The 26,037-nt window shown below is 37.3% G+C and overlaps 2 protein-coding genes across 2 annotated transcripts in view; one reads left to right on the top strand and one right to left on the bottom strand.

Annotated features, from left to right (window-relative positions):
• FAM35A (family with sequence similarity 35, member A) overlaps positions 1-10,765 on the top strand; it is a 15,027-nt gene extending 4,262 nt beyond the window's left edge. Inside the window, exons 4-8 of the mRNA XM_009872536.1 lie at positions 1,825-1,959; positions 4,729-4,935; positions 5,808-6,042; positions 9,875-9,990; positions 10,569-10,765. Of these exons, the coding sequence (XP_009870838.1) occupies positions 1,825-1,959; positions 4,729-4,935; positions 5,808-6,042; positions 9,875-9,990; positions 10,569-10,765 (890 nt within the window). The remainder of the gene's footprint in view (positions 1-1,824; positions 1,960-4,728; positions 4,936-5,807; positions 6,043-9,874; positions 9,991-10,568) is intronic.
• Positions 10,766-15,969: 5,204 nt separating this feature from the next.
• Positions 15,970-25,377, bottom strand: LOC104276279 (synaptotagmin-15-like). The gene is made up of 8 exons (XM_009872535.1): positions 25,224-25,377; positions 24,029-24,227; positions 23,227-23,369; positions 22,360-22,655; positions 21,379-21,549; positions 20,760-20,880; positions 17,982-18,161; positions 15,970-16,162 (listed from the first exon to the last, which is right to left on the bottom strand). The coding sequence occupies exons 1-8, from the start codon at positions 25,375-25,377 to the stop codon at positions 16,023-16,025; spliced, it is 1,404 nt and encodes a 467-aa protein (XP_009870837.1). The 3' UTR covers positions 15,970-16,022.
• Between the last annotated feature and the right edge of the window lie 660 nt (positions 25,378-26,037).

Genomic DNA, 26,037 nt, shown 5'->3' with positions numbered 1-26,037 from the left:
ATATCTTAGATATGAGGAGTGTGGGCTTGAAATCCTTGTCAGGGAAGACAGGTGACTGTAACAGGAGTGCTGAAAAGAGGGAGATGCTGCAGTTTTGGTGGAGGAATGTAAATTTGTTCATTAATGGCTCTTGAAACTCAAGAGGTACGTTCTTGCTGTAGACCACTGCTTGAGAAAGGGGGCTGGTTTTTGTGGGTGGGTCAGGCTTCACTAATTCAAAGCTCACATGCCAGCTACCTTCTATGCAAGCATCCTGCCATCGAAGGAATATTTGATTGCACTGTAAACTGCAATAAATTGCAAATTGGTTTTCAGAATAAAATAACTTATTTTAATCCAGGTTTTGCTTGCCTTTTTTAGTTTATAATGGAACAGTTTTCTCTAATGTTTTATTTGGAATATTTCATGTTTATTTCTTTCTATTTTTCAAAGTAAAGCATTTCTGGTTTCTTAAATATGTGCAGTATCTATTTATTATAATCCTTCCTTGTGTGCCTTTTTGGATTCTTTTTGGTTTTCAACACTGGAAAATGCACAGTGCGAGACTACAAAAATGTCTTATTTGTGATACCCATATTTCTTCCACATAGGCACAGGAGACAACTACCTCATTAATGTAATTTGTTTTGGAAATCTGGGTTTTTTTCTGTATATTTTTAACAAATCTGAGTTTCCTGCATATATTTATTCTAAAAGCTCTTCTCTCCCAAAGAATGATCCATGTAATTATTTTTTTAGTTTGTTTTTCTGCCCCACATTCATTTTCTTCCAACAGTAATTGCAGCTTTTCCAGGTTTCCTTTTGCTGAAGCAATTTTCCATGTTAAAATTGATAATTTGTTTCTGGTTTTTCATAATCAGCTGCTTCCTAGCATCTTTCCCACATTCTGAAGTTTAAAAAGTAAATAAAAAAAATCTGAGGCATTCTCAGTATTTTGTGCAGTGTCTTGCCGTATTTTTTTAACATGTTTTTGGACAGTTGGAAACCACTGTTCTACTGAGATTATCTTTGTTATTTGATTTATTTTCTTTACTGCTGTGTTTCAGTGCTTGACTTGTAGTTTACACAGGTATTTGATCATTTATACTATTGTTTTGTGTTAGTAAGATTCAGATTTTTACCCACACTGTCAATATGTTTATTCACTATAAATGGAAAATTTTGAAGATAGACACCTTCACAATTTATTATTGTATATAAATCTCAGAACTGTTAGATATTTAAAGCCAGAGTTCTTGTTCAAAAACCATTTGCTTGTGAAAAATATTGTAGTTTTAGTGTAGAACTGAAACTTACAGTGAGTATCCTGGGTAAGAGTGCTGTAGACGTAATTGTTTCAATTTATATGTACTGCTATTATCCCTCTTAGTGTGCTTGTTTGTGATTGTAGTTTTCTTCCGTGTGAAAACTCCTAGAGAAATGTTTCTTACAGTGAATTCCACAGAAGTTACAGGAACTTTAACTTCCATTTATTATATTCTGTTGCTGAGAGATTGAGTACAATTTCTTTCTGCTTTTACCAATCAGGATGAGTGGGAGCTGAAAGATGCTCAGATACCTGTATGGGAAAGGGAGGTGTCTGCTTGCTGAGTACTTAGGTAGATAAAGGTAAATTAATCTACTTTATGCATTCCTTCAAACTAGAGTCATGTTGCTGAAGAAATCAGATTATTTTCATTCTGTCCTCAAGAAATTTTAGGTGTATTCTTGCTTGTTTACAATTGTGCAGTAAAATAAGATAGCAGCATTTAATTTTGAAGCATATGGGGTTTGTGTCTCTATGCCTTTTACTGTAGAAGTCATATAACTTCAAACTTTTTTCAGAATCTGTGTATAGCTACAGAGGTGGCAGCCAAAGAAAAATTGTTCTAACAGTAGAACAGAGCGGAGATCAACACTATAGGATGGTGCTGTGGGGAGCAGGGGCTGCCTGGTGCCCTCAGCTTCAAAGGAAAAAAGGTAAAGTCCTCGTACTTGCAGGTAGCTGGGAAAGGATTTCTGTAATGCTATTAATACCTTTAAAATGCTCAGTTGGTAACGTTTTTCCATTCAACCCTTAAATACTCCCCCTGGAAGAGTGACCTGTTTTATGCAAGTTTTAACATGTTTCCTCTGTTTAGAAGCAGTGTTATCAGCCACAGAACTGGAATGCTCTTGATGTAGAAGACTGAGAAAGCATGAATATTTGGAAACTTGAATCTAGATACAAGATGCACTGCTGTCTAGTTATATAGCTATAAAAACCAACCCTCTTGAGTGGCTATACTATTAGTTTTGCTGAGTCTTCCTTATTGTCTTCTGTTCTGGCATGAATTTCTGGATTTTCTTCTACTTCTGTTTTTCATTCCCTGATTTCCACCTTACTACAGTGTCAGGCTTCATATCCTAATGATCTTGCTAGCAAGTCGAGCTGCAGCTGACTGAAACCATCTCCTACAAGAGATACATAGCTTGTGTTTTAGCAGTGACTACTGGTGAATTCTGGTTAATCCTGGCTAAGTCTTTATTAAATTATGAACTTTAGAGTTTGTATTTCTGATCAATGGATACACTGAGGAAGTAAATGCTGTGTTACATGGAGTGCTGGATATGTCTGCCTAAAAAGCCAGGTTTTTAGTGCAAAATAATTCCCAGAAAGGTTAAACAACCTCGTAGCGAATCTTTACCTATTAAGTGAGTACACTCTGAATTCTGCCAGTTCTACTTCAGTTTATAAATAATCTCCACTTCTAGAAATCATTTAACTTCAAGACCTACCTCTTGAATTTCTTGAAGATGGTCCAATTTAAGCATTAGCCGATTAACTTTACTACACAATACCTACATGGCTCTTATTTTTGTGCATATTTCAGCGTGAGCAGGTATGTGCTGTTAGATACTTAGAAATCTTACAGAATTCAGCATACTAGAGTATTACTACTTTCAAAATACAAAATTTAAAAATTTTTGTACTGCAAAAAGAAGATACCAAAGGTAGTTTCTAAGACACAATAATGTATCATTCTTTGATGCTTAAGGCAGAAAAGTGTAAGACATACATCTCTGTAGTATTAAGTGTATTTGATGTAAAGCTTGTATCTTATTCTCCAGCTACTGGTTTGTGTATCTAGTGGTTGGCATTTTAATGATTAAAGGATTACCTGAAATTCAAGATAAGAGTGATTTTGCAACTGTTCAAATACTTAATCACAGACAAACCATGAACATTTGATCCCAGCAAGATAGCCAAAAAGATAAATTCCCATGACACTAAAGCATGCACAGCCCAACAGCCGAATAGCGTGAGTGGTTACAGGAAGAGCATGGTGTCCATCCTTGCTAGGAGCCATACCACAGTCATGGCATGTGTTTGCTGGTTGTACTAACAGGTTAGAAACCAGGGAGTCTTGCAGAGAAAAGTATGGAGACTTGTAATTTTTAAACTGTCTACATACTTAAAATAAAGTGCACAAGGCTGTAAGACTGTTCTAGAGCATCTAAAAATTGTTGCCAGTAAAAGTCAAATTTATGTTTTATCTCGTGCTAAATATCAGTCCTAGCTTCCAAGACATAGTCATCGGGTTTTCAATTAATGCTTTATGCTAATCTGATTTATATTAAAAAAAATTTGCTTCATTAAATACATTTCTGTAAACTTGTTTACTTATAACTTACTTGTGTTTTGTGAATTTTCTAAGCAAAAGGAAAATGTTAAAGATCTGAATAATAAGTTAAATTTTGGTATCAACTGGAGCTTGCACCCTAGTTAGACTATGTCCTCTACTTCTGCATATCCTCTCTTGGCAAGTGCCTGTTTGTTTCCTGCTGTTGCTGAGGTGATACTGCCTGAATCTTACCTCCTGACCAGAGCACACTCAGTTCTGAGGAGCTGCAAGATCTCTAGTCAAATATGAGCTGCATGAAACTAGACTGATGCTCACAGGAGAACTTTATTTTTGGAGTATTTTACTGTAAACTACTATGTCTGACAGCAGATTTTTCAGGAGCTTGCAATTTTAGCAGGCTACTCCCAAAAATCCAACTAATCAAAAATATGAAAATACTGAAACATGCTAAGAAAAAGCTTATATAGACACTTGAATGCATTAAAAAAAAAAAATCTGTGTTTTCCTAACCAAATTATTTTGGCTGTAACTTTCAGCTTGAGCAAACATCAGGGAAAAAAATAACAGCCTTAACGGTTGTCAGATATGATTGGTAAGTGAATATGGGATTCTTGTATGGAAGCAGAGGACAACCCAGAACATATTACTCTTCTGTAATCTCTATTTTTAAAGTGTCTCATTTATTAGAAAAAACAATATTTTTAAAATTTGAGCATTATGGATAGAGAAGATTAAAAACCAGGGACATATTGAAGATGAAAGTTAATAACATGAAGATTTTTTTTGTCTTCTAGACGTTGCTAGCTTTTCCTTTTTAGAGCTGACAGGAAATTCCAGAACTGTTTTCTTTTTCAGAAAGTTGAGTTGTATTGAGGGCTGAATTCAGTACAAGTGAAGTGAAAGCATTGTTCTGCTATGGGAGGACTTGATGCAAAGTTTACAGGGAAAGAAAAAACGCTGCATGTCATCAGGCTTAAAATAAAGTTGACAGAGCTGACCATAGGAGAATATCTTGTTGACTTGCTTCTCAATCTTGTAAGTGGCCTTGGCTTTTGGTAAATTACCTAAGGTATAGCAAGTAAACTGTTCTGATGGCTGGGGTTTTTTTGTTGTTGTTCTGTAGATCACCTTTGGGACTTCAAATACCTTCTGGTGCAGCGTAGTTCTGTCTCAGGTGACTTTGAACTGCACACGACTCCATGGTCATCCTATGAGTGCTTGTTTGGCGATGACAAAAGGGCAATTGAATTCAAAGAAAAGTTTCAGAAAAGCAAAATATCCCTCATGCAGATGACAAAGCTGTCTGCACTTTTGGAGGAAAAACGCTCAGGTAAGGTTGTTATTCATAGCTCTGTAATGTCTGTTGTGCAGCGCATCACTAAGCAAAATGCATGCTTTGTTGATCAAGTAAAATGCTTGGGGTTTTTAAGTTAGTGTGGTTCTGGGAGTCTGAATTTATACTGGAGGCAACTGCTCAGCACGCAGCCAAACTGTGAATGCAGCCTTCATTCAGTGAGCCCAGCAACAGGTGAAGTAGGTGTGGAATCTGGTACTGTGCAAAGATAGTTCTGGAACACAGGCAGAAATGCTGCCTTTTGGTGTCCACATCAACGAGTCAAGTAATGATGTGGTTAATCACTAAAAGTTTGTCAAATACTGTGTCTCCAAAACTGGAATGCTCTAAGGGAAGAGTAAAATAGCTACTGCTATTGAAATGTTTTCCTGTAAGAAGAAAAAATACTTTTTACAAAAAAACCCTTCCCAAGTGGACCTAGAAGACTGCTGAGGTTTGTATTAAACATTAAGTGACTGAAAGGTGGTATTGTAGCACTTAACTCTAGTTCATATATAAATAGTGGAAAGTGAAGCTGTTAAAGCTGTGCTTTTCAGTGTCCCTAAATTAACATGGAAGAAAATCAGTTGGAAATTATTTGCGTAATTCTGATCTTTTGACCTCTTATTAGGCTCTTTTATAGTGCATCTACCATAATAGTGTCTGAAAGTGTAGTACTTTTATACATTTTTAAATAATACTTCACCACAATGCTTTTACACTACATAAATCGTCTCTAAAAATATGAGCATGTGCTACTAGAGAAAAAAAAATTAGATTTTGGTTTTGAATCAGCAGTAACCTTTGTTCTTGCTTTCAATTATAAATAATACTAAATGCAAATTTAATTGAAATTGTTGTTTTTGTAGGATTGATTCAAGTGAAAGCCCGTATCTTAGAACTCAAGTTTACCATTTCAGCTGGTCAGTACAAGCAACTCATCTTCCATGCTGACACTTCACTGACATGTGTTCTGGCTTCTCTGCCTAAGATGATATATTCAGGTTGTGCTAAATGTGGTTTGGAACTACAGGCAGATGAGAACATGATCTACAAGCAATGTATTAGATGTTTGCCATACAACAAAGTGAAAACATTCTACAGGTAAACAAAATAAAATTATAATAATGTGTGCTTATTGGGGAAGTAAGGAAAAACTTTCTCCATTTTAAGCTACTGCATATAGAAAATTCTACATTTAAGATGTAGTTAACAGTTCCTAGTTTTCTAATGAATTTTCAAGGAGCTATTCTTGAATTGCTTTATTATATTGTCATTTATAGGTGATAGTCTTTGTTTAAATCTTTTTTTTAATTTCTCTGAATACTACATCCTACAGTAGCAAGGTTTACCCAGTAGTGTGTCAGTAACCAAAGATGGAGTAGAAGCTTGGGGACTAATTGAAAATGCCATGAGCGTCTTGTTTTGGTCTAGGTTTGAAATCATGTCAACTCACAACCATGTCTTTAAATTGATTAATCAAATTTGGTCCTGCAGAAATAGTATTAACAACATTTTCAGTGAATATTCTCATAGTGAGCAGAATTACTAAGTTATCAGCAGATGGCACTGTGAGATAACACGTGTGTGCACATTCACTTAGAGAAAACAACAGATCCAGTTGAGGTAGGAACTTTATTAACTAATTGTTCAATTCTTAAATTTATCTTGGGCTTTTGAAATGCAAGTATTGTAGCATCTTGAAAGACATATATAGAGAGAAGATTAAGAGAATGATAGATATAATAGAATTCTAGAATATCTATATCTTCTAAAATTATTCCTATGCTATTTTGTAGTGAGTTTAGTGGCTTATTGCGTACTGAATAATTGCTCACTGAGTTTTGTTCTCCTTAGTAGTATTTCCAAATTCTGCATTGTAGGATAAGTTAGTATTTACTACTTAACAGGAGAAAAATCTGTCTCTTCCTAAAGAAATATCTTGTTAAGTGAAACTAATTTATCAACCACAGATGCTGTCTGTTTTACTGCAGTACTCAGCAGCTTGATATGTCAATGGTTAGTGTTAGTCTTCTTAATAAAACTGTATGTGCAACTAGTAGAAAATTACATTTCTGTGGTTTGTTTTTAATCCTTCAATATAAGGAAGTACTAAGTTTAGTATACTCTATTTCTAGCAATGCAATAGCTACTAGTATCTCCTTGGGAATGAAGTCTACATATTGCTTTCTATGTAGTATGAGTAAACAGCAGACTTCTTAAACCGTAGGAGTAGCCTGTAATTTGATTTGCTGCTTTGTGATTCAGGGAATGTAGTAACACTTTAACCTTACACAGATTTCACACTCTTTAAAAAACTAAATAGTATTTAAGATATGAAATAGGTACTGTAAAAGGAAAACAGATATTGTGGCAGGATCTTGGTATTAAAAGACTTACATAGCCTTAAAATCTTGAATTTCAATCCTTTAGGTCAGTGAAGTCATCCCTTATCTTTTTCCTTTGAAATGTGGAAGCCTGGTTTTCTTAATCTCCTGTAATAGTAATGAAATGAGTCTTTTTCTTCAGATGCTGAAGACACAAGCTTAAGATAAATGCCTGTGTATATGCTTAGATAGTTTTCTCTTTTTTTTCTTAAGGTACCTGGAATGCTGAATGCTGTAACAGTAGCAGTAATAATGAGGCAGATGATCCTAGGAACTTAAATTTTTAAATTCACCATATTAAAACCAGTGATACCTAAGGAATAATCATGAAACAGCATTTTATGTGGCACTCATGAAAGAAAATTAACTGTTAGGCTCTGTTTCAAAGGCTGTGTTGAAGTTTCTTTCTCGCAATGACAGTTCATTCTTATTGAAGTAGGATTATCTGAAAGAAGACTTAATATGGCCTTGAGAAGAGAGTATGAACTGAGAAAGCAGGTAGTGTATAATAACCAGTAGTGAAGCAAAATTAATCTCTCCTAACACATCACTTGGTTTGTGAGTTACATCTGTAGACCACATTTGCCTGTGGTTTTAGAAGTTTTAAATTTTGCAACATCTCTTAGTATGTTTCTCTGCCAACATACTTAAGTAAATTATATCATTTCCAAAATGTTAATTTAGTATTTCTGGAAGTCATAATACTTTTCATAGACTTCAGTACCAATTGTCTGAACCAAAATACCAATATTCAGAGAAAAAGTAGCAATTATCCGCAATTATTTGGGAAGCTGAGTATGTAAGTGTACTGCAAAGCTTTCTTAAAGGGAGCCAGCAGTCTTTAAGTGACTACAACTAGTCTGGGCCTTGGTTTCTGCCTAAACCAACAGATTTTAATAATTCCACAACTAATCAGACATGGAGTTCTCTCATCTCTTTTGATCACTTCACTTAAAATTATGAAATTTAGCAGTAGCTTTTAGATTAACAGATCTCAAGTCAAATGATTTGCCTACTGTGAAAATGCCATATCTACAGTCGTTAGCCTTAGTGCCTCACAGGCATTCAAATTAGTGCTGTTAGGTCTGTTCTGCATCGTGCTAACTGAGTAATCTATTAATGCTCTCCAGTTGTTGATACACTGACATACTGGCTGACCATCCGATTTGAAAGTGCAACTCTGTTAGTCTCTTGAAGTGATTACCTGTCTTTAATTTCTGCCACCTCTCACAGCAAGCACATTTTGCCATTCTGGGAGCATCTGTCACGGAAAATTTCTGCACTGGAGATAATCGTGCCTTATTTTATTACTTCTTTTAACCTAGACTGCTTTGGTACTGTTCCAGTATTGCCATAGCCAGGGTTTACGTTATAGTGAATATAGCCTGATGTTTACTACTGTAGTTTCTTCTTTGGGATGGTCAGGATCCGAGTGTTGCATCCTTCTATGATCAGAGCAGTGCATGTTTTCTAAAAAGTGTGAGGATTGTGATGGTGCCGGTCAAATTGTAAGTAGTCTTGGGGCAGTCCAAGGGCACGTGTTGGATAGAGGCTGCGTCAGCTGTGTACACCATGCAGTTCAGTACAGTCACTCAGAAGCTTAAAAGCAAGCAGAAACTACCTGTTGAACATTGCTGTAGGGACTGCTGAGGTATCATTGCACAGAAGCACAGCAAAAACCAATAGCAAGGACTTAATTTGTCATAAAAAAGATGCGATACTGATAATAGGTTGAAAAGACAAACACTTGAAATATAGGGGATACCTGTACTAAGAAGAGGATCACTTCTTACCAGTTGCTTGTCATCCAATACCACATTTGAATTATGTGAAACAAACAAAAAAAAAATTGGGAAGACCAGTGCTGGTGGGACAGCAGTCCCTAACCAGGTTCATTTCAGACCTGATGTGAATACTCTTGACCACATCCTATGTAGAAAATGGCTTTCAGGAAGCAGAGGAATTTTTCCCTTTTTTAGCAGTATGTGTAACTGTTTGGTATTTGTCATAGTACAGGAGATAGTATCTTGGTATTACGTAGTGGCTGTGAAGTGGTGTATTAAGACAGACAATATTAGGTGATATTAATACAGATGGTAACTACTCCAAGTGAAACACCTAATCTTGTCTCCCTACTTGCATTTTAAAACTTAATGTACTTGTATATTTGTTTTGTAGGTACACGTACTTAACATATTAACTTTTAAAATTCAAAGCCACAAATGCCCTAATGCTAATTTTGTAACAGTGCAGTTTTGATTGTCTTCTAGGAAAAGATCACTGCTAAAGCATTGGTTTCTGCAGTTGTCTCAAAGTAAGGCTTACTTGGTAGCTTTACAAATAATTTTACAATTTAGTAGTATGTTCAGTATTTATGTATATCACAAACTCATTCCAACTCTACGGATTTGGCAGACCTGAGTGCATAGAGATTATCTAGTTCCTGGTGTTATGTTAGAGGGTAACATTAAATTGTATTTAATTCAGTAATCTTGCTTCAGTAAAACACCAGAGCAGCTAACTTTCAACAATTTTGTTTTCTGTTCTAGACCTGCTTTGATGACAATAGAAGGTGAAGGATATGAAATTTGTGTTCAGGTGGCATCTGAGTTGATGGAAAAAATCTTCCTCAATATTCCTGCAGACTGGCTGAACAGATTAGTAGGTACTGTTTCATTAATTGTGATAGTTCATAATGGAAGTAAGATTTTTAATTATTGACAATTTAGAATTGAAATGAGATTGTTTTAGAAATATGATGATTGCTCATATGGTATAAGACTTACAAAAAAAACCAAACAGCCTTAGAGATAAACTGAGAAGTTCAGAAGCTGAGTTACCAACAACAAATGGTGAAATGGTATAAATATTGTATGTTATATAACTAAGTATTCAGTAATTAAATTGATTCCTTATATGCAAAATAGAATAGGTTAAAACAGTTGTTAGAAATAGGTAATGTGCTTTCATGGTGTAAATAACGGAGCAGTGTTTCAGACAGGCTTCCCTTGATTCTTCCCATTCTTCCTGTGAGGTGTTTTTTATGATTCCACAGATGTTAGAGTTCAATGAGAAACAGTCTTTCAGCATTACTTAAAAAAAAAAAAAAATCAAACCCAAAAGCTAACTTTCTATTCAGATGTTGAGCTACGCTTCCAGTAATTCAGTGTAGCTTTCATGGAGGCGAAACTTGAATGCTGGTGCTATTGTGGAAGTAAATTGGTTTGTTCTGGTTTTTTGCAGTGCCCTCTTCGGATATAACGTACAGCACAATAGTGGCAGATCTGTGTCATTTGCTGCTGGCAGATACGAAAGCATTCTATTTGTTGGAAATGAGGAGCCATTTTGTGCTAGATGAAAACAGCTACCCTTTGCAAAAGGACTTCCATCTGTTAGATTTTCATCCCGATCTTGGAATTGTTGACATCTGCAGTAACTGACTAACAGAAACCATAGGAACACACATACGGGGAAGAGAAGAAGAATGAATTGGCTCGAGGAAGCAAATCTCCTCAAAAGTACAAGAAAGGATTTTGGTTTTAACTTACACAAGAACTGACCCAAAAAGGGTTATATACTACTGCTGTAATACTGATAAATTGTCATAAAGTATATTTTATACATACATTTTTATCCTAATAAACTTCTCTTTTCCTTTTCTCCCTGGAGCTCACTGGTATTGAGAAACAATTTTTTCAAATTCGGCAGATTAGAGGAAGACAGCCACAATTCAGTAATAAGAATTAAAAGATTTTTTTTTGTCTTATTCTATACAATATCTATAACTCAGTTATGTCTTTGCTTGCTTTGTCCTTGTGATTACTTGCTTTCTTTTAACAGCGGAATTTCTGCTGTTTATCCTCAGCAGTTTTGCTGCTGTTGTTTTCTCTTGTAAAACAACTGTCTCACTGAATCTAATTTTGTGTGCCTTGAAGTTATTGCACCAATTTGATTAAGAGGTTTTAAACAGTCTAAACCAGTGCATTCTTTCATGGACCCTTTAAATTATTTAATTACTGTTGTATTTGGTGATGTAGTATTTATCTAGCATAAGCTGGCAAATAATCACCTTAAACCAATTTCATCAGTTTAACACTGGTCTGCAAAATTTTCTCTCAATTTGATTAGATTTAGAAAGGAATTCAATTCTAGTCCTAGTATATTCTGATTGTGATTATCAGTAACAGAGTAAATGACTATACCTGACTTTATAAAGTAAAGGTCTCAGCTACTTGTGTATGACACTGATTAAATACATATATCGGTATTTTTCTCTGATACTTATATCTTTGATATAAACTGTGCCTCTTACAGACACTGGTAGAAGCTGTGGGAAATGAATCCTATTTGCTGCACAGCTGGATCCTTGCAGATCTTTACCTGCACTGTACTCATGTAGGGTATTGGTTTTCACGTATAGTATTTCAGGTGTCCTCAGGCTTCAAACACAGAACTGTTCTCAGAACTGAACTTGATAAATCAAATAATGTGACTGTTAAATGCATTTCGTGTGCTGTTTCTTGGAAGTGGCTGCTTACAATTGAATGACCATGTTTCTTGGTGCTAGTTTGAATTCTGCTGTTGTATCTCACGTGAAACCAGTTTGGGAGAGCTGGATTTTTAATAATGTTGATTAAAGCTATATGTGAGCCACGTGTTTTCTTGTGTAGTAATGTTTCTGATCGGTCTGGCAGCAAGACAATTTTAAGAATTATTGGATTACTTTGAAGAAGTGAATTCTCAGCTCAAGGTTCACGAGGTCACTTATTTCTCTATTTAAGTACCTGCGTACTGATCCATCTGGTCACATTCATTGATTAAACAGATTTTGCAACTCTGCTTCTCATAGCAAACAGTCTTCTTGTTTAAGCCTTAATCATCTTGTGTTAAAATAATTTCCTAGTATTGTCTGTCTCTGAAACAGTCTCTTAACAGTTTTGTCAGTGAGCATAGAAATGCTGATCTTGTGCCAGCAAAACGAATTTCCTCCTGTGCTGAGATACCTGAGATCAGCAGAAGAAAGCAGAGTGACACCAAAAACTATGCTCAACACTGGCACCACTTTGGTGCAAATTAGGTGCAAGGGGCAGGAGAAAATTTCCAGAAGAAACTAGGTAGCACCTTACACAGAGGAAGCACTGTGGAGAGGAATGGTCATTTCCATAATATCGAGCCTAGGGTGAGGGAGGAACCAGGCGCAGAAGAGACTAGTTGTAGTGTCTTGATCTAATGATGAAGAATGAAAAGTTACCTTTGCTCCTGTTAGTAAATTGTGCTAAAGATAATATGGAAAATCATAGCTTTGTAAAAGGAGAATTCCAGAGACTTAAAATGATTGAATTTCACCTTCCTGTAGAAGTTAGTTTTTTAGTGTAGAACTTTTTTAGTTTTATGTGACCTTGCACAAAACAGGATAACGTTGTCCTAACATATATGACCTGAAGGAAAGCCCTAAGTATCTCTGACTTTTATACTTTATTCTAGCTATGCCTTGCTCAGTAGCATCTGGTTCTAGAATGTGTATTTCTTAATGCTGGGGAAAACTATGCTGAAAGGAAGAACAATTTCACTGTTTAGATTTAATAAGGTATTAGGAGCAACAAGTGAAAACATTCCAGGAGCGTTCTGAGTTTAGTGTAGGACTCTTGAAAACCACATTAGAGGAATCCTAAAGATTGTTTTACGTCCCGTCAATGTGTGGTCTCGTTAGGGTGCTTTGATAACTTTGGGCAGGAGTTGGGACTGATGAGCTGTGTGTGGCTAACCACCGAGTTCTAGGTACTGTGGTTATGTCTCTCCAGCCGACCTGGGCTTGACTGCCTCACTCTTTTAATGTTTCAGGTCACCACTCTGACTTTTATTTAACAATATTCCTTCTTGAAATCCAAGCTACACGTGTGACACTAGAGTTTGATGTTGGCTTTAATAAATTCATGGTTATTCTATAGTTTCTTGGATTTCTATCCTCACTTTAGTAATTCTGTGTATAATTTCTAGGTCTCACTGCCTTGTAGTTGCCTCTTCAGACTAGTCTCCCTGCCTTTCAAACAAGAAGCCATATGACTGTGCACCTCCATCTGCATAGAGATTTCTTTCCACCTATAATGCATCTCGCTCCCATTCAGTTTCATCAAGCTGCTGCTTTTAGAATGTACTGATATATTAGGAGCAAGCAATTGTCAAATAAATCCACTTGGTCTTTCATTTCCTCACTTACAGGAAGGATACTGCAGATGGCAGGGATCATTAAGCTTCCTAAAAGACTATTATAGGTATAATTTTAATTGGAAGAGAAGATAAGGTAGAGAATGATCCACAAAGGAATATAAATAAATACTTTCCTTAAGTAGTAGTAAGGCTTCTTTTCCAAGGTCCTGTTCTCTAGAACAAGACTGTAACCATTATTCATGTCGGTTCTGAAATGGTGGTAAATTGCTGCTCACTGTCACTTGATGAGGTTATACTTTAAGTTACGTGCAAGATTTATTGTGAGCTTTACAAATTCCTACATTTGTCAATAGTAATGGGAAGTATTGAGGAAGGTGTCATGTTTTGTATGATACTGTATCTATTTCCTGTGTGTTTCTTGGATGAGGATGTATTTTGGTGAGATTTTAGAGGAAAAGGATCAGTGTGAGGCATTGGGAGGTCTTATAATCATTCCTCCTCCTTTGTCTCAATATAACCAGGTGGATGATCTGTAGAAGGAAGTAGGTAAAATAATTGCTCTATTACATGACAATCGATAGCACTATTACAACTCCTTATTTAATAACGTTTTTCACTTTACTGAAATAACTGTCTTGTTCAGCAAGAGTCAAAAAGGACCTTTCTCGTTTACTTCATTTGGATGACCTTGAGCAAACTCAAATACGTTGGTAAGTGCATTTTTAAAAGTTTATTTTAGCTGAAATTACTGAACACACAAACTGGAAGTATTGGTACTTTAACATTCAAGAAGTGCAAAGAAAAGAGACCAGTTAGTACAACGCATTGTTTTATTATTTGAGTCATACTGTACGTCAAGTCGGACAGGTGACTTCCCACTTTACATGTACTTATGTGCAGTGTCTTATTAACATAGCAATGATCATGCTGCATAAGCTAGTCAAATATCTGAAATGTTCTTAACAGTTTACTTTTAAGCTTTCTAATGTTTATTGGTATATTTTAAATCAGTGGGGCTTAATGCATTTGGTAAAATTGCTTTATTGTAGTAATATTCTTTTCGTACAGTTTATATAGAGCTTTCCCTCCTAGACTGAACATGTTGCCCATCAGATGGGTTTGCTGTGGTTTTGTAAGAGTAAAATTTGAAAACAGTTCTTTGGGGATGGAGGTGCAAGCGTTACTCATTTAACAGAGCTATTATGAGGGTTGAATATTTTGTAGAATTCAGTTGAACATAAGGAGTCTAGGCTCATCTTATAAGTGGTGGTGCAGTCAGCAAAATGTACTGAGGGTACCATGTTTCAAATAGGGGATCGTGTGGAGTGAGTTACTTTACAATTCCCTTCAGATACATTCTCATTCATAATATTTCCTTTAGATAATAACAGTATTGTCAAAATGGAAAGTGTTCTCATCTCCCTAGAGAAGCCTCAATTTTTTTAATATATTGAATTAATTAATATTGTATCCTGTTCAAAAGGAAGTTGGCTTTCTTTCAGCTGCAGAGACTACAGTCTTCTTGGAACCTAATTGTGCAAAATCTTTTGATGCAATAGTCTGTGTGTCTGGTTTATAACTGTATGGTGTGAAAGGTACAGAGTTCAGGTCCCCAGTGAAGAATCAGAGAGAAAAGGACATCATATTTGTTTTATTTTGATTAAAAATAATTGCTCTGAATTATTTTACAAAACAGTAGTTTACTGAGCAAAGAAAACTGTACCACTAAAGCAGGCACATGTCCTGGGGGCTTAAGCTAATTGGATTTTTCAGTGTAAGAACGGTCATACTAGGTTGAACTCAAAGTTCTTGTAATCTGTGCTCTGTCTCCATTAGAGACATGTTTAGGGAGAAATATATAAGGACAGGACAGATCCTTTGTAGTACTTCTCAGAGTACTCTTGCAAGTCTCTAGTCATTTGTGACTACAGGATTTCTTTTATGTTTCTCCATTAGCATCAACACAAAGTGTTGTATATTGGGGTCGGCTGAAAATATGTCACTGAATGAATGCACGAAATACACTGTGCTGAGGGAGGTGACCAGGTCTTGTAGGTTTTAGGTCAGTAAACACTCAGTGCTTTCTACCATTCATACTCAAAAGAGGTTTTGAATATAATGTTGCTATTTCAACTAAAATGTAAATTTAGTAGTCAGTCAACGTCACCTGAGCTCTGTTTTGGGACTCTTGCTGGGCTTCCATCTCTTCTGGTGGAGCTACTCTGTGGTGACGCAGTGCAATGGACAGTTAGGCCTGGTATCATCGCTGACAGTTCGTAGGTCATTTGGGTTCTATCCACGTGATGGGTGATGGTTTGTGTCCAGAACTCATGACCAAGAACTGGAATTTACTGGTCAAAATACTTAATGCTGGGAGATCATGTTTGTCTTCCTGTTGTGTTTACTCTGCTGTTTTCCTGTCTAGGTAACAGTGTAAAATGGTCAAAGGTTTAATACCCTTCATTCATTAAGTTATGAAAAATAGCGAAAGCTTTTACGTTTTAAGGTTGAATTTTGTTGTGTTTATTTTTAATCCGTGCTGTGGCAGAGAGCATGCCATCGTTTAACCAACTCCTTGGGCTTATTGATCATTTCATTCCAGTGTTCTAGTTCTTTGCCGCGGGTGTACATGAAAGGCCCAACTACTACACGTCCTAGCAGATGTGTTTCTGGGAAAAGAGAAAGCAGTTAGTGATCAATATTCCTGAATGCTTCTCTGAAATCTTTACCTAAATTAGAATATTAACTTGTATTTCTCTAAGGAATGCATGTTCTGAAAGTTATTTTTAAACCAAAATTTTCATTAAGGGACTTGCTCTAGATTTCAAGTTCTGTAGTATCTACATGCTAAGATTCTGTATTAGAACGTACTGCAGTGAGTGGTTAGTCAATTCGACCTGCCCTATTGCCTGCACTCTAATACTGAATAAATGCAAGTGACACAGAGCTCTGCCCAGCCCCTCCACCTCAAGTGTGCTGGGGAAGTATGGCCTAGTTTTGGGCATCAGCAACCTTAGTAGGACTCATAAGAAGCTCTAGCTTGGAAAAGAATAATTTAGTTACTCAGGCAGCTGGGAGTTGCAATATGTGGGTTGCCACTGATCACCCTCTGCCAATGAGCAGGTTGTTTCTTCACACCTGAACTTTTCAGCTACAGATGGGGAAAATAATTTGAACCTGAATTATGTAAACTTCAAAATGATTGTAAGTTTGGCTGTCCACAAGTGAAAGTTATGAAAGACTTGAGTACTGATCCTAGTTCAATCCTCAAAGCCAAAGCACTTGCCCAGAATCTCACCAAGGAATTTTTAGGAACGTATGAATCTAAATGAGGGTATTAACATTCCATTATTGAGATAATTTTTGCACTGCAGGGAAGATACTACTTTCTTGTGAGCAGTGGAAATACTGCAATTCGATTTGCTTCTGTAAGCAGAACTCCTTAATGGATCCTGTGACAATTAGTAAGAGGTGACCTCAAGCATCAGGTTTTCTGCCAGGGAGTGGAGTTTTCTGTTGTCTCTCTTTCTTCTTTCTCACTGCTTTTACTGCTGTGATAATTAAATTCCTATTCCTCTTTCAAATTTCGTTAGGAACAGTGAATGGCTTCAAAATTTTGGAGATTAGGGATTATACACACAAGTGTTCACAGAACGTAATTGCATAAACTTGTTTTCTTAGGCACAAATACAAACTGGGCACAGAGTGGGTTGAAAGTAGCCCTGAAGAGAAGGATTTAGGAGTGTTGTTAGATGAGAAGCTCAACATGAGGCAGCAGTGCGCTCATGCAGCCCAGAAGGCCAACCGCGTCCTGGGATGTATCAAGAGAAGCGTGGTCAGCAGGTAAAGAGAGGTGATTCTCCCCATTTACTCTGCTCTTGTGAGACCCCACCTCAAATACTGCGTCCAGTTTTGGCGCCCCCACCATAAGAGGGACGTGGATCTGTTGGAGCGTGTTCAGAGGAGGCCACAAGGATGATCCAGGGGCTGGAGCACCTCTGCTACAAGGACAGGCTGCGGGAGCTGAGACTTTTCAGTCTGGAAAAGAGAAGACTTCGGGGGGACCTAATAGCTGCCTTCCAATACCTGAAGGGAACCTACAGGAAGGCTGGGGAGATGTTCAAGGCCAAGTTGGAGGGAGCCTTGAGTATCATGATCTAGTTGAGAGGCATCCCTGCTCATGACAGAGAGGTTGGACTAGATGATCTCTAAGGTCCCTTCCAGCCTAGGCCATTCTGTGATTCTATGATTCTATCAGAAGAAAACAAAAGTACAGTGACTAGCCTACAGTTTCTTTATTCATGTTTTCCTTTAAATTTACCTTTAGCTTCAACTGCAAATAAGTTGGTCTGCTTTTTAAAAAAGCAGTCTGTGAAATACTCCAAACCTTTTGTATACTTTGTGATTACTGCTGAAAAGGAAGTAGTTCCAGGTTTAAATATCTCTGCAACGTGCAAGAGATTTATGACATCTTAACTTATAGCTTACTTTCTCCCTTGATACTCTGGAGCACAGATAGACTCAGGCTTGCCGTATCCAGCTCTGTCTGATCTGCCTTGAAGCTGAAGGTTTCATTATACACCGGATTGGGGGATCCCAGAACAGCTGCTGTCTTTTTGCTCTTGATGAATTTATTATGGTTCATTAGTGAGACTTTGACATACACACCTTGGAGAAAAAGAAATTCAAGAAGAAAATGCATGAGACGCAGTTAGAGAAGGCTTAAGGAATTTCTTGCTTTCAGGCATCAATATTAAGCATAAAATCAGCTCATGAATAGTTCGTAAAACATTCACAGCAGCATGGCAATGCATAACATCATTAAGCGAAGAGGAACCGGAGTACTTGGAGTGTGGTTTTGCAGTGCACTTCCCAGTTTGAGCTGGGAGAAGTAATCATATTCTTACCCTGCATCCTTGATTCCTGTACCTGCCCTTCAGTTGATGGAGACTTTTTTGAAGGCTCAGTTTGTTGAGTCCGAGATTTCCTATATTTGATCACAGGATTGTTCAATCCAACACAAGGCAGGCCATGAAGACATGTTGTAGAGCTGCCACCTGTGCTTGGATTGGGTATATTTCAGGGGAACAGACTCTCCTAGTCAAAAAAAGAACCCTTAAACAAAAACTTTTACTAATGACTTCCAGCCCTGTGGTAAGGGATTCTGTAGAAAAATTGAGGAAAAGATCAATGACCTCTGCTCTTTCTTCTAGAAAATATCACCAAGGCTGTGTGGGAACAAGAAAACAGAAGAAAATTTTGCTTTGACTCCTGAAGGGGACCTGTTTTGCATTGTGGTCTTACTCTGTTGATCCTTGACCATGAGATTCAAAGCAGCCTGAAATTTTCCATTCTTCACTACCCTTTTACAAAATTTAGTAACAAGCGTGAAGAAATTTCATCTTAATTGATGTTCTTTTACAGTGAAGCAGTAGTAGATTCCATGCTGCTACTTTTTATTACTCCCCACTTCATTAAGGTTCATCAGTACAGCAAAAATTTTTAGAAATGTTAGGACTGAGATAGCGTTGACAGACTCCTAATGTCTCCTTGTTATTTCAACAGATCCAGGAGCTGCTCATTACTGGTTCAGAGGGTGCAATATTACCAGAACAGACTTTTTTTTTTTTATGACAGAGCTTCTACCTCAGTGCTATATATGGAAAGAGTTGCTATGTAAACTACTTGTACAAAGTCTGACTTTTCATCACTTTCTCATTACTTCTTAATACAATTCAGTACTTAAAATCTAAAAATAAATGTCTCCTTACTGTTCTATACTGCATATCTTTCATCAAAGGTTAGTGTTGCACTAATTCCTGTTAATATAGAAAACTTTTTATTCCAGTTTCTTAAGGTTTTACCAGAGAATCTGGTGGATCCTAAATTACACTTGAGGGGCATTTTCAAAGGAAATAACACACAATTTCTTCTTTTTTCTTCTCTCTCTTTTTTTTTTTTCTCCTCAGTAATGTATTCTGGAGAATCATCTTCTGGCAGCTCTTCCTTCCAGAGTATGTCCATGACTCTTGCTTATGATAACCTCATGTATACCAGCACTAAAATAATGTTAGATTTGTAGAAAGAAACGAGTTCTGGCTCTCTGCTACAGAACTTCACAACAGCCTGTAGGCAGAGACATGATGTATTGTGTTCTCCCTCTCTTGTAAAACTATTGAGATGATGCAAAATTAGAACATCTGATCCTAGTTTGTGATGCTACTTTGTTTATCTGCCACAAACCAGTCATATTTTTTGGGGAATCCTTATCTTAGCTCTCCGTTTTCTAAAATTAATAGATTCCTTAAAATATTTCTCTTTAAGCAAGTGCACAGGTTATGATTTGACTTGTTGGAAAAGTATATTCTCATCATTTTACTGTGCATTTAAAGTTTTTACTGTAAAGAGAGCAAGTTTATCTCTAACATTATGAATGTAAATCACTCATTCAGAGGCCATTGTTTCTAAAGTTAAATATCCTGCTAACTGCCCACACAAACCTCAACAAAAATTCATAGTTGATGTGTGTATATAGAGAACTAAACCTCTTTTTAACTGCTGGGTGTATTTTGGATTTATCTTGTTTACCTTCAAAGTCCTTCAGAAAAAATCAGTACAGATTCAAACAAAAGTTTTGTTCTTCCATCTATTTTGACTTTGAATATTTAGATTTGAAACAGCATTTTGAGGTAATCTCTACACTCAATGCCTCTGAGGCAGCCAAGGACACACGAGCATGATTTACTAAGAAAACCTGCACTGCAGTTAGGCAGAAAATTGTGACTCCATGCCATGGTCCTTAGAACAACAGCAGGGCTCTCCTAAAATAGAATTCTTTTTCCCCAGTTTGGTTCTCCCCAAGAAAGCTGCTCAGCAAAAGCAGTTGTCCTGCAGCTGTTACCTCTGGGCTTTTGCCTTGAGGTAGCTCTGTTAATGTCAATGTTCCCTGAAATGCTACCTGCTTTGAACTGGAGTGCAGCAAAGGGATGCCACTCACTGTATTAAAGCAGGAGGGGAAAAAAAAGCTACTGATAATGTAAGACAAACCATCTATTATGAAACAAAAGGAAAACATAACAGAACTGAGCGATCAAAATCTAATTACCCCGGTAACAAAGCATGGCTTGTTTCCACTCAAATTAAATCACCCGGATGTTTATTTGTTCTTTTCAGAGCCACTCAGCACAAGCCCGGGTGGACAGATGAGGAAGGAGCAAATTAAAACAGGAATTCTGGAGCTGATAGCAGAGAGGAAATCAAACTTACTGACAGCATGGCTCTCCTCCTGGAGCTTTAATCCTCTTGCCCTCAGAACCACTACAGTGAGTCGGCCCAGGTAGTCATTGTAGCTGAGGGAGAACTGGATATCACCATACTCAGAAGGAGGCTTTAGAAGCAGAAGAACACTTTTAAAATATCTGAAAAACTCTCTCTTCACACAGACAAGTGAGGGGAAAATTCCTTAATACTAGTGCTTACTGCCACACTAAGGCATGTGAGTGACTTGTAATGTCTTTAAGCTGTTGTAACATTCGATGGAACCAATTAATCAGCCTTCCTGAGCTTTTGAATTACCACATCTTCCAGGTGATGCCTATTTCCTTGCCTCTTCTGCTTTTTCCTGCTCTTAGTAATTTAAAACAGAATCAACTGTATGTAAGTTATGTAATTATCTCCCAGCTCATGTGACTGTTTCCAAGCAGTTGGGTAATCCCTGCACAACACCTATGGATCTGCAGGCTGGTAAGATGGGAATTTTGATTCTAAATGTTTATCAAATACTTCTGCATTTCATGTATTTGATAGAACATTCTTCAACTGCACACCTGTAATACTTGTAAGATGACAGAAGTTCCACAGTGCCAAGCAGCCTGGTATCACGTACCTCCAAGCTTTCTTTCTCCAGATCTCTCCATATGACTAGCTTGTTGTCATCAGTTAATGTTTCATTTTTCAGTGGGAAGATGACTTGGCCTAGGAGATGATGTTTCTTCTGTTTATCGACATGATAAACCAAAAACTTCAGAGTCCTTTGGAACAACATTTTACTGGAAACCTGTACAGGAAAAGGAAGAACATACTAATGATTATAAAACATCTGACAATTTTCTACTCTAGCATAACTTCAAAGATTTTTTCAAAGTGTGTTAAAGGTAGGTGGAGATTTCCTTTGATTATCTGAAGTCTGCTTTCTTAATTTGCCTAATGTTTTAGCTATGCAGAAGGCTAAACATCCAAGCTAAAATGGAATGAGTTCATTAAGTTAGCTGGTAGCTTGTCAAGTCCTGCAGATCTAGCCTTATATGAAGCATTCGCTCCCAGTTACAAATCTTTAGGAATCTGTAAACATTTGTTTTTCAGTTGTCTGAAACACAAACTTTTTTGATTTTTAAATCTTCTGTCTTGTGACACATGCTGAAAGCCTCTTGGCACAAGGAGCCAAGCTCCTGGCTTTACAGCACTATACAAGTAGCATATCAGACATCTCACGAGTTCTAGTTTCTAGCCTACTTCCACAGAAAAGAAACTAAAAGCTCTGGCAGCATTAGTTCAGTATTGGTTGCTTCTGGACTTCTAGAGCTGCTGGGCTGAACTGCTCAGCCATAGTTCAACCTGGAGTTTTCATTATTCACAGGGAAAGTTCTGGAATCCTCACCTTTGGTGCATACCACAAGTAAGATCAGTTCTGGAGCCAGACCTCGGTAGTGCAGGACCTCCAGAAGCCCCAGTACTAAATCATATCTCCAGTGGAAACAATTTGTAACTCGATAGAAGTTTGTAGAAAACTAATTTTTCCTAAACATGTACTGTAGTTTGACAGGTCAATATCTGCAAACAAAAATCTAGTTTATCAAACTAAAGGTACCTGGAAAACAAAGTTTTCATCAAACTGCGGGTTAAGGGTTTTGCGTTTTGTTTTGGACTGCAAACAGCTTCTTTCATCAGGCAGCAAGTAGATTTTCACAAATGGACTACAGGAATCAGCAGGGGGTTGCAGCTTTCTGACTTTGATCAAGGACACAAGGAGCCTTTCGGATTCTTGCTCATATTCTATTGAGAACCAGAGGCGGCCAATGTTGCCTTCAGGAAAATCCGTCTCGCTCTTGTCTTCAGGGAACTTGTACAGCTCTGGATTAATGGTCCCTACAACATAAGCTCCGGCTTCATGAATAAAAAAAAAACAATAAAGAAACAAACAAAAAGCACCCTCAGATTAGTCTCAAGACCGCAGCAGGCATTTGTGTAACCACTGCTGTATTTAGAGGAAATCACATTACTCTCATCAATCTGTTTTTGTATAAACTTGGCATTTGAATTCTTTTTCCCTCAATTTGTAGGAGTAGTTGTAGGCAGCACCATTTCTTTCTTATTCCTGTGACTCTAACATAATAGTTTTAGGTATTTGCTGCTGTGGTTTGTGGCTGGTCACTCTGCTATTTCTGTGGACAACAATCAGATGCTTCCCAAGTTACACTCATGTTCTGCTGTTACAAAACACAGAAGGAGAAATGCTTTGTCTGCCATAAGTGCTAGATCCCATGGTAGTGGAACCAGAATGCCTTCATTCTGGCCCAGTTCCTATATATATGAAAAATATATATACATATAGCGTTTAGGGCTTGTACGGTGTAACGTAATGTCTGGTATGCCCACAATAAATGTGCTTCCTAAAAATAAAGTTACACTTTCAAAGAGTACCCATAAAGAGAGTCCTGTTTTTGCAGCACCGTACCGAAAGAATGAAATGACGACCGTGGCCCAGGCTGAGGAACCATGTAGGGGTCACTGTCTTCCTGAACATGTTCTTCATTTATCAGGTTAATCCAATCTCGCCCATGCAGTGTTGGTGGAATGATAAATGGAACACTTCTGGATCTGCTCAAGACAACAACAGCTACTGACCCTTCTGGTTTAAATATGCAAACAAAACTTCAGCAGTAGTAATTTTATTGTTCTTGTCTCAAAATTTTGTAAAAAATTCACAGAGATGCATAAGTAGAAAAGATAATACCTATTGTTTCGCAATTAATTTTGTTTCTATAATCCTTAAAGGTTCAATGAGGGACCTTAGTACTTCAGACAGATCCCTCATTTTTCCTTTCTTCTTCTTTAGAATTTATCTTTCAAAGGAAAGGAAGATTTAACTGCAGCTGCTTGTTTTAGAGCCCCAAAGACCTGCAGTCACTAACTTCCTGAGAGTCTCCTTTCTGAACTGAAATCCTGTTGTCTGGTTTCATCACCTGGAATGACTCTGGAACATAGGCCAAGTTTGCCTAGGTAACGGATAACTAATTATACTTGAATGTATTATCTCTTCTACATAAATCAGAAATAATCATTGCATTCATAGTCAAAGATGGTATTCTTTCCCTGAAGGAACAAAACAGAGCATGACTGATGTTTTCATATAATTTAGGGATCTTATTTATTTCTACATGAGTGAATATATTTAGATAGCCCCCTCATTTGAGATTTTACAAGTTGAAATAAATTACCAACAGTGTATGATTTAAAAACAAAACAAAAATATGTACCTTGTGCTTTTTAGTTGAATTTCAGAAGTTGACTGATTCTGAAAAATAGTGTTTGCATTTGTTTTTTTGACAGGACTGATGAGTTTTTCATAAGAAAAGAGGCGGCAAAAGTTCTTCCAGAGCAGGTACGCAGTTATTCCAATGAGAACAAATACAAGGATCCCTCCTATTATACCTCCAGCAACAGCAACTTCTTGGTCTGTTCAAACATAGAAGCACAGGAAGCATCATAGGAGGATCAAAGTCATCCTGCACACATGTGTATTTTTGTCTTTGGTTATAGCATGATGCAACACCTGAAGATGTATGATGTCAGCAGTCAGAGATTAGAAAGTGTTCACATGCTGGCAGTGACTGCAGTGTAACAGACTATGGACAGGAAAAAAATCCAAACCCTAAAGAGTTCTTTGGGCTTTATTTTACATGAGCAGAAGTGCCAGAGCTTTCATAACAGCCGAAAAAGAAAACCCAGGAGCATGTAATACAAAAGGTACTATTATTTTGATTTATTCTTCCAACTATTCAACTGTGTTGAATTGAGATGGGATTCTGGCACAAGGAACAAAGCGAAGCTCTGGGTTGTTTTCTTTCTAAGGATGCATGTGTTTCCTAATCTGTAAAGTCAAAGTAAAGTATCTATTAAACACTGTTTCCCGAGTCTTAATTACTTCAGATAAAACCAAATCTTGTATAATTTGGATTTGGGTTTTTTCACCCTAATGAAACCTGATAAATGTCTTTAATATGAATATGAGGAATTCTGTTGTGAGAATTTCTCTCTAAACAAGCGTAGACAATTGATAATGGGCTCAGTTTTTCTCGTGTTTGCTGAGTATGTTAAAGGCTGAAAAGACCACCTCTGCCCTTTACCTTATACACAGCCTGTCTTGTCATACCACTGTGCTTACGCTTTGTTCCTTTCTGCTTTTTATCTGTCTGTGCTTGTTAGGTGGCTTGCAGTTAGCCACCTTTGTACAATAGCACAAATAAACAAAGAAAATACAAGTGCAAAATAATCAGTCAACACTCACAGTAGTTTTGAACAAGAATTCAAAGATACAGTTGAGTTGATTAGAGCTATAAAGAATATAGGATGTGAGTTGCAAATACATGTACTCCTGAGCCTTTTCACTGTTGCCACGTTGCAATAAGTAATATGAAATGTCCTTCAGCCACAGCACACTTACGTAAATACCTTGTGCTACAAAATTAACCTGGCCATAGTGCCTCAAAGCCTTTATCTGATCCTCTATCAATTTTCCTGCATTTGGTACAGCAGCTTCTCTCCAGGTGTGTTGCCTTAGCTCTTGGCAGGAGTTGGCTGGCGGCTTCCCCACGAACCATATCATCCCTCGTGTCTCCTGACACCACGGAGCAAGGACCCTACTTGTGGCTGTGCCACAGCAGCAGGCACTTCACTGGCCTTGTAACTGGTAGGTGGGCTGAATCGGTTCCAGTGTTTAGCCAGGCTGTTAGGTGAAGACTTTGTTCTGAGTAACAGGAAACAAGTATCTATTTGGTATGGGTTAATATTAATACAGAGGCAAGGCTGGTTTGTGGCAGCCTACCACTGTGGACTGGTAACTTAGTTTTCTTTCATAAGAATGAGTGGTATGAGGAAATGTGTAAAGAATACAGTCCTGAGCATGGAAATTCAGTGTGTTTGTTCTTTTTAGTTTTGTAGGGCATGCTCAAGTATGTCTTCAGTCAGATTGCCATTTTATTACAGCTCAGAAGGCCAGATGCAGAAAAAATGCCTTAGTTCAACACCCATGAGCATAATAGAAGTTAATGGGTCACTCCATACAGGTGGACTAGCAACAATAGAAATGCTTATATGGCTGGTGGTTTTACTGCCTGAGATGGGTATCTTCAAGGTTAACATTTCAAGTAAGCTGAACAGGACTCTTTAATTTGTCCTCTCCATTCCCAAGTCTTTAGTGCTTACAGCAGCAGTACTGTGTTTCCCCATAACCAGTTTATCACCATTTACTACCAAGGACAGTAAG

Source organism: Apaloderma vittatum, unplaced genomic scaffold (assembly GCF_000703405.1).
Source record: "Apaloderma vittatum isolate BGI_N311 unplaced genomic scaffold, ASM70340v1 scaffold10127, whole genome shotgun sequence".
In the NCBI taxonomy this organism is placed as follows: Eukaryota; Metazoa; Chordata; class Aves; order Trogoniformes; family Trogonidae; genus Apaloderma; species Apaloderma vittatum.
The sequence above is the reverse complement of the archived record's forward strand: the minus strand, read 5'-3'. Positions and strand labels throughout refer to the sequence as shown.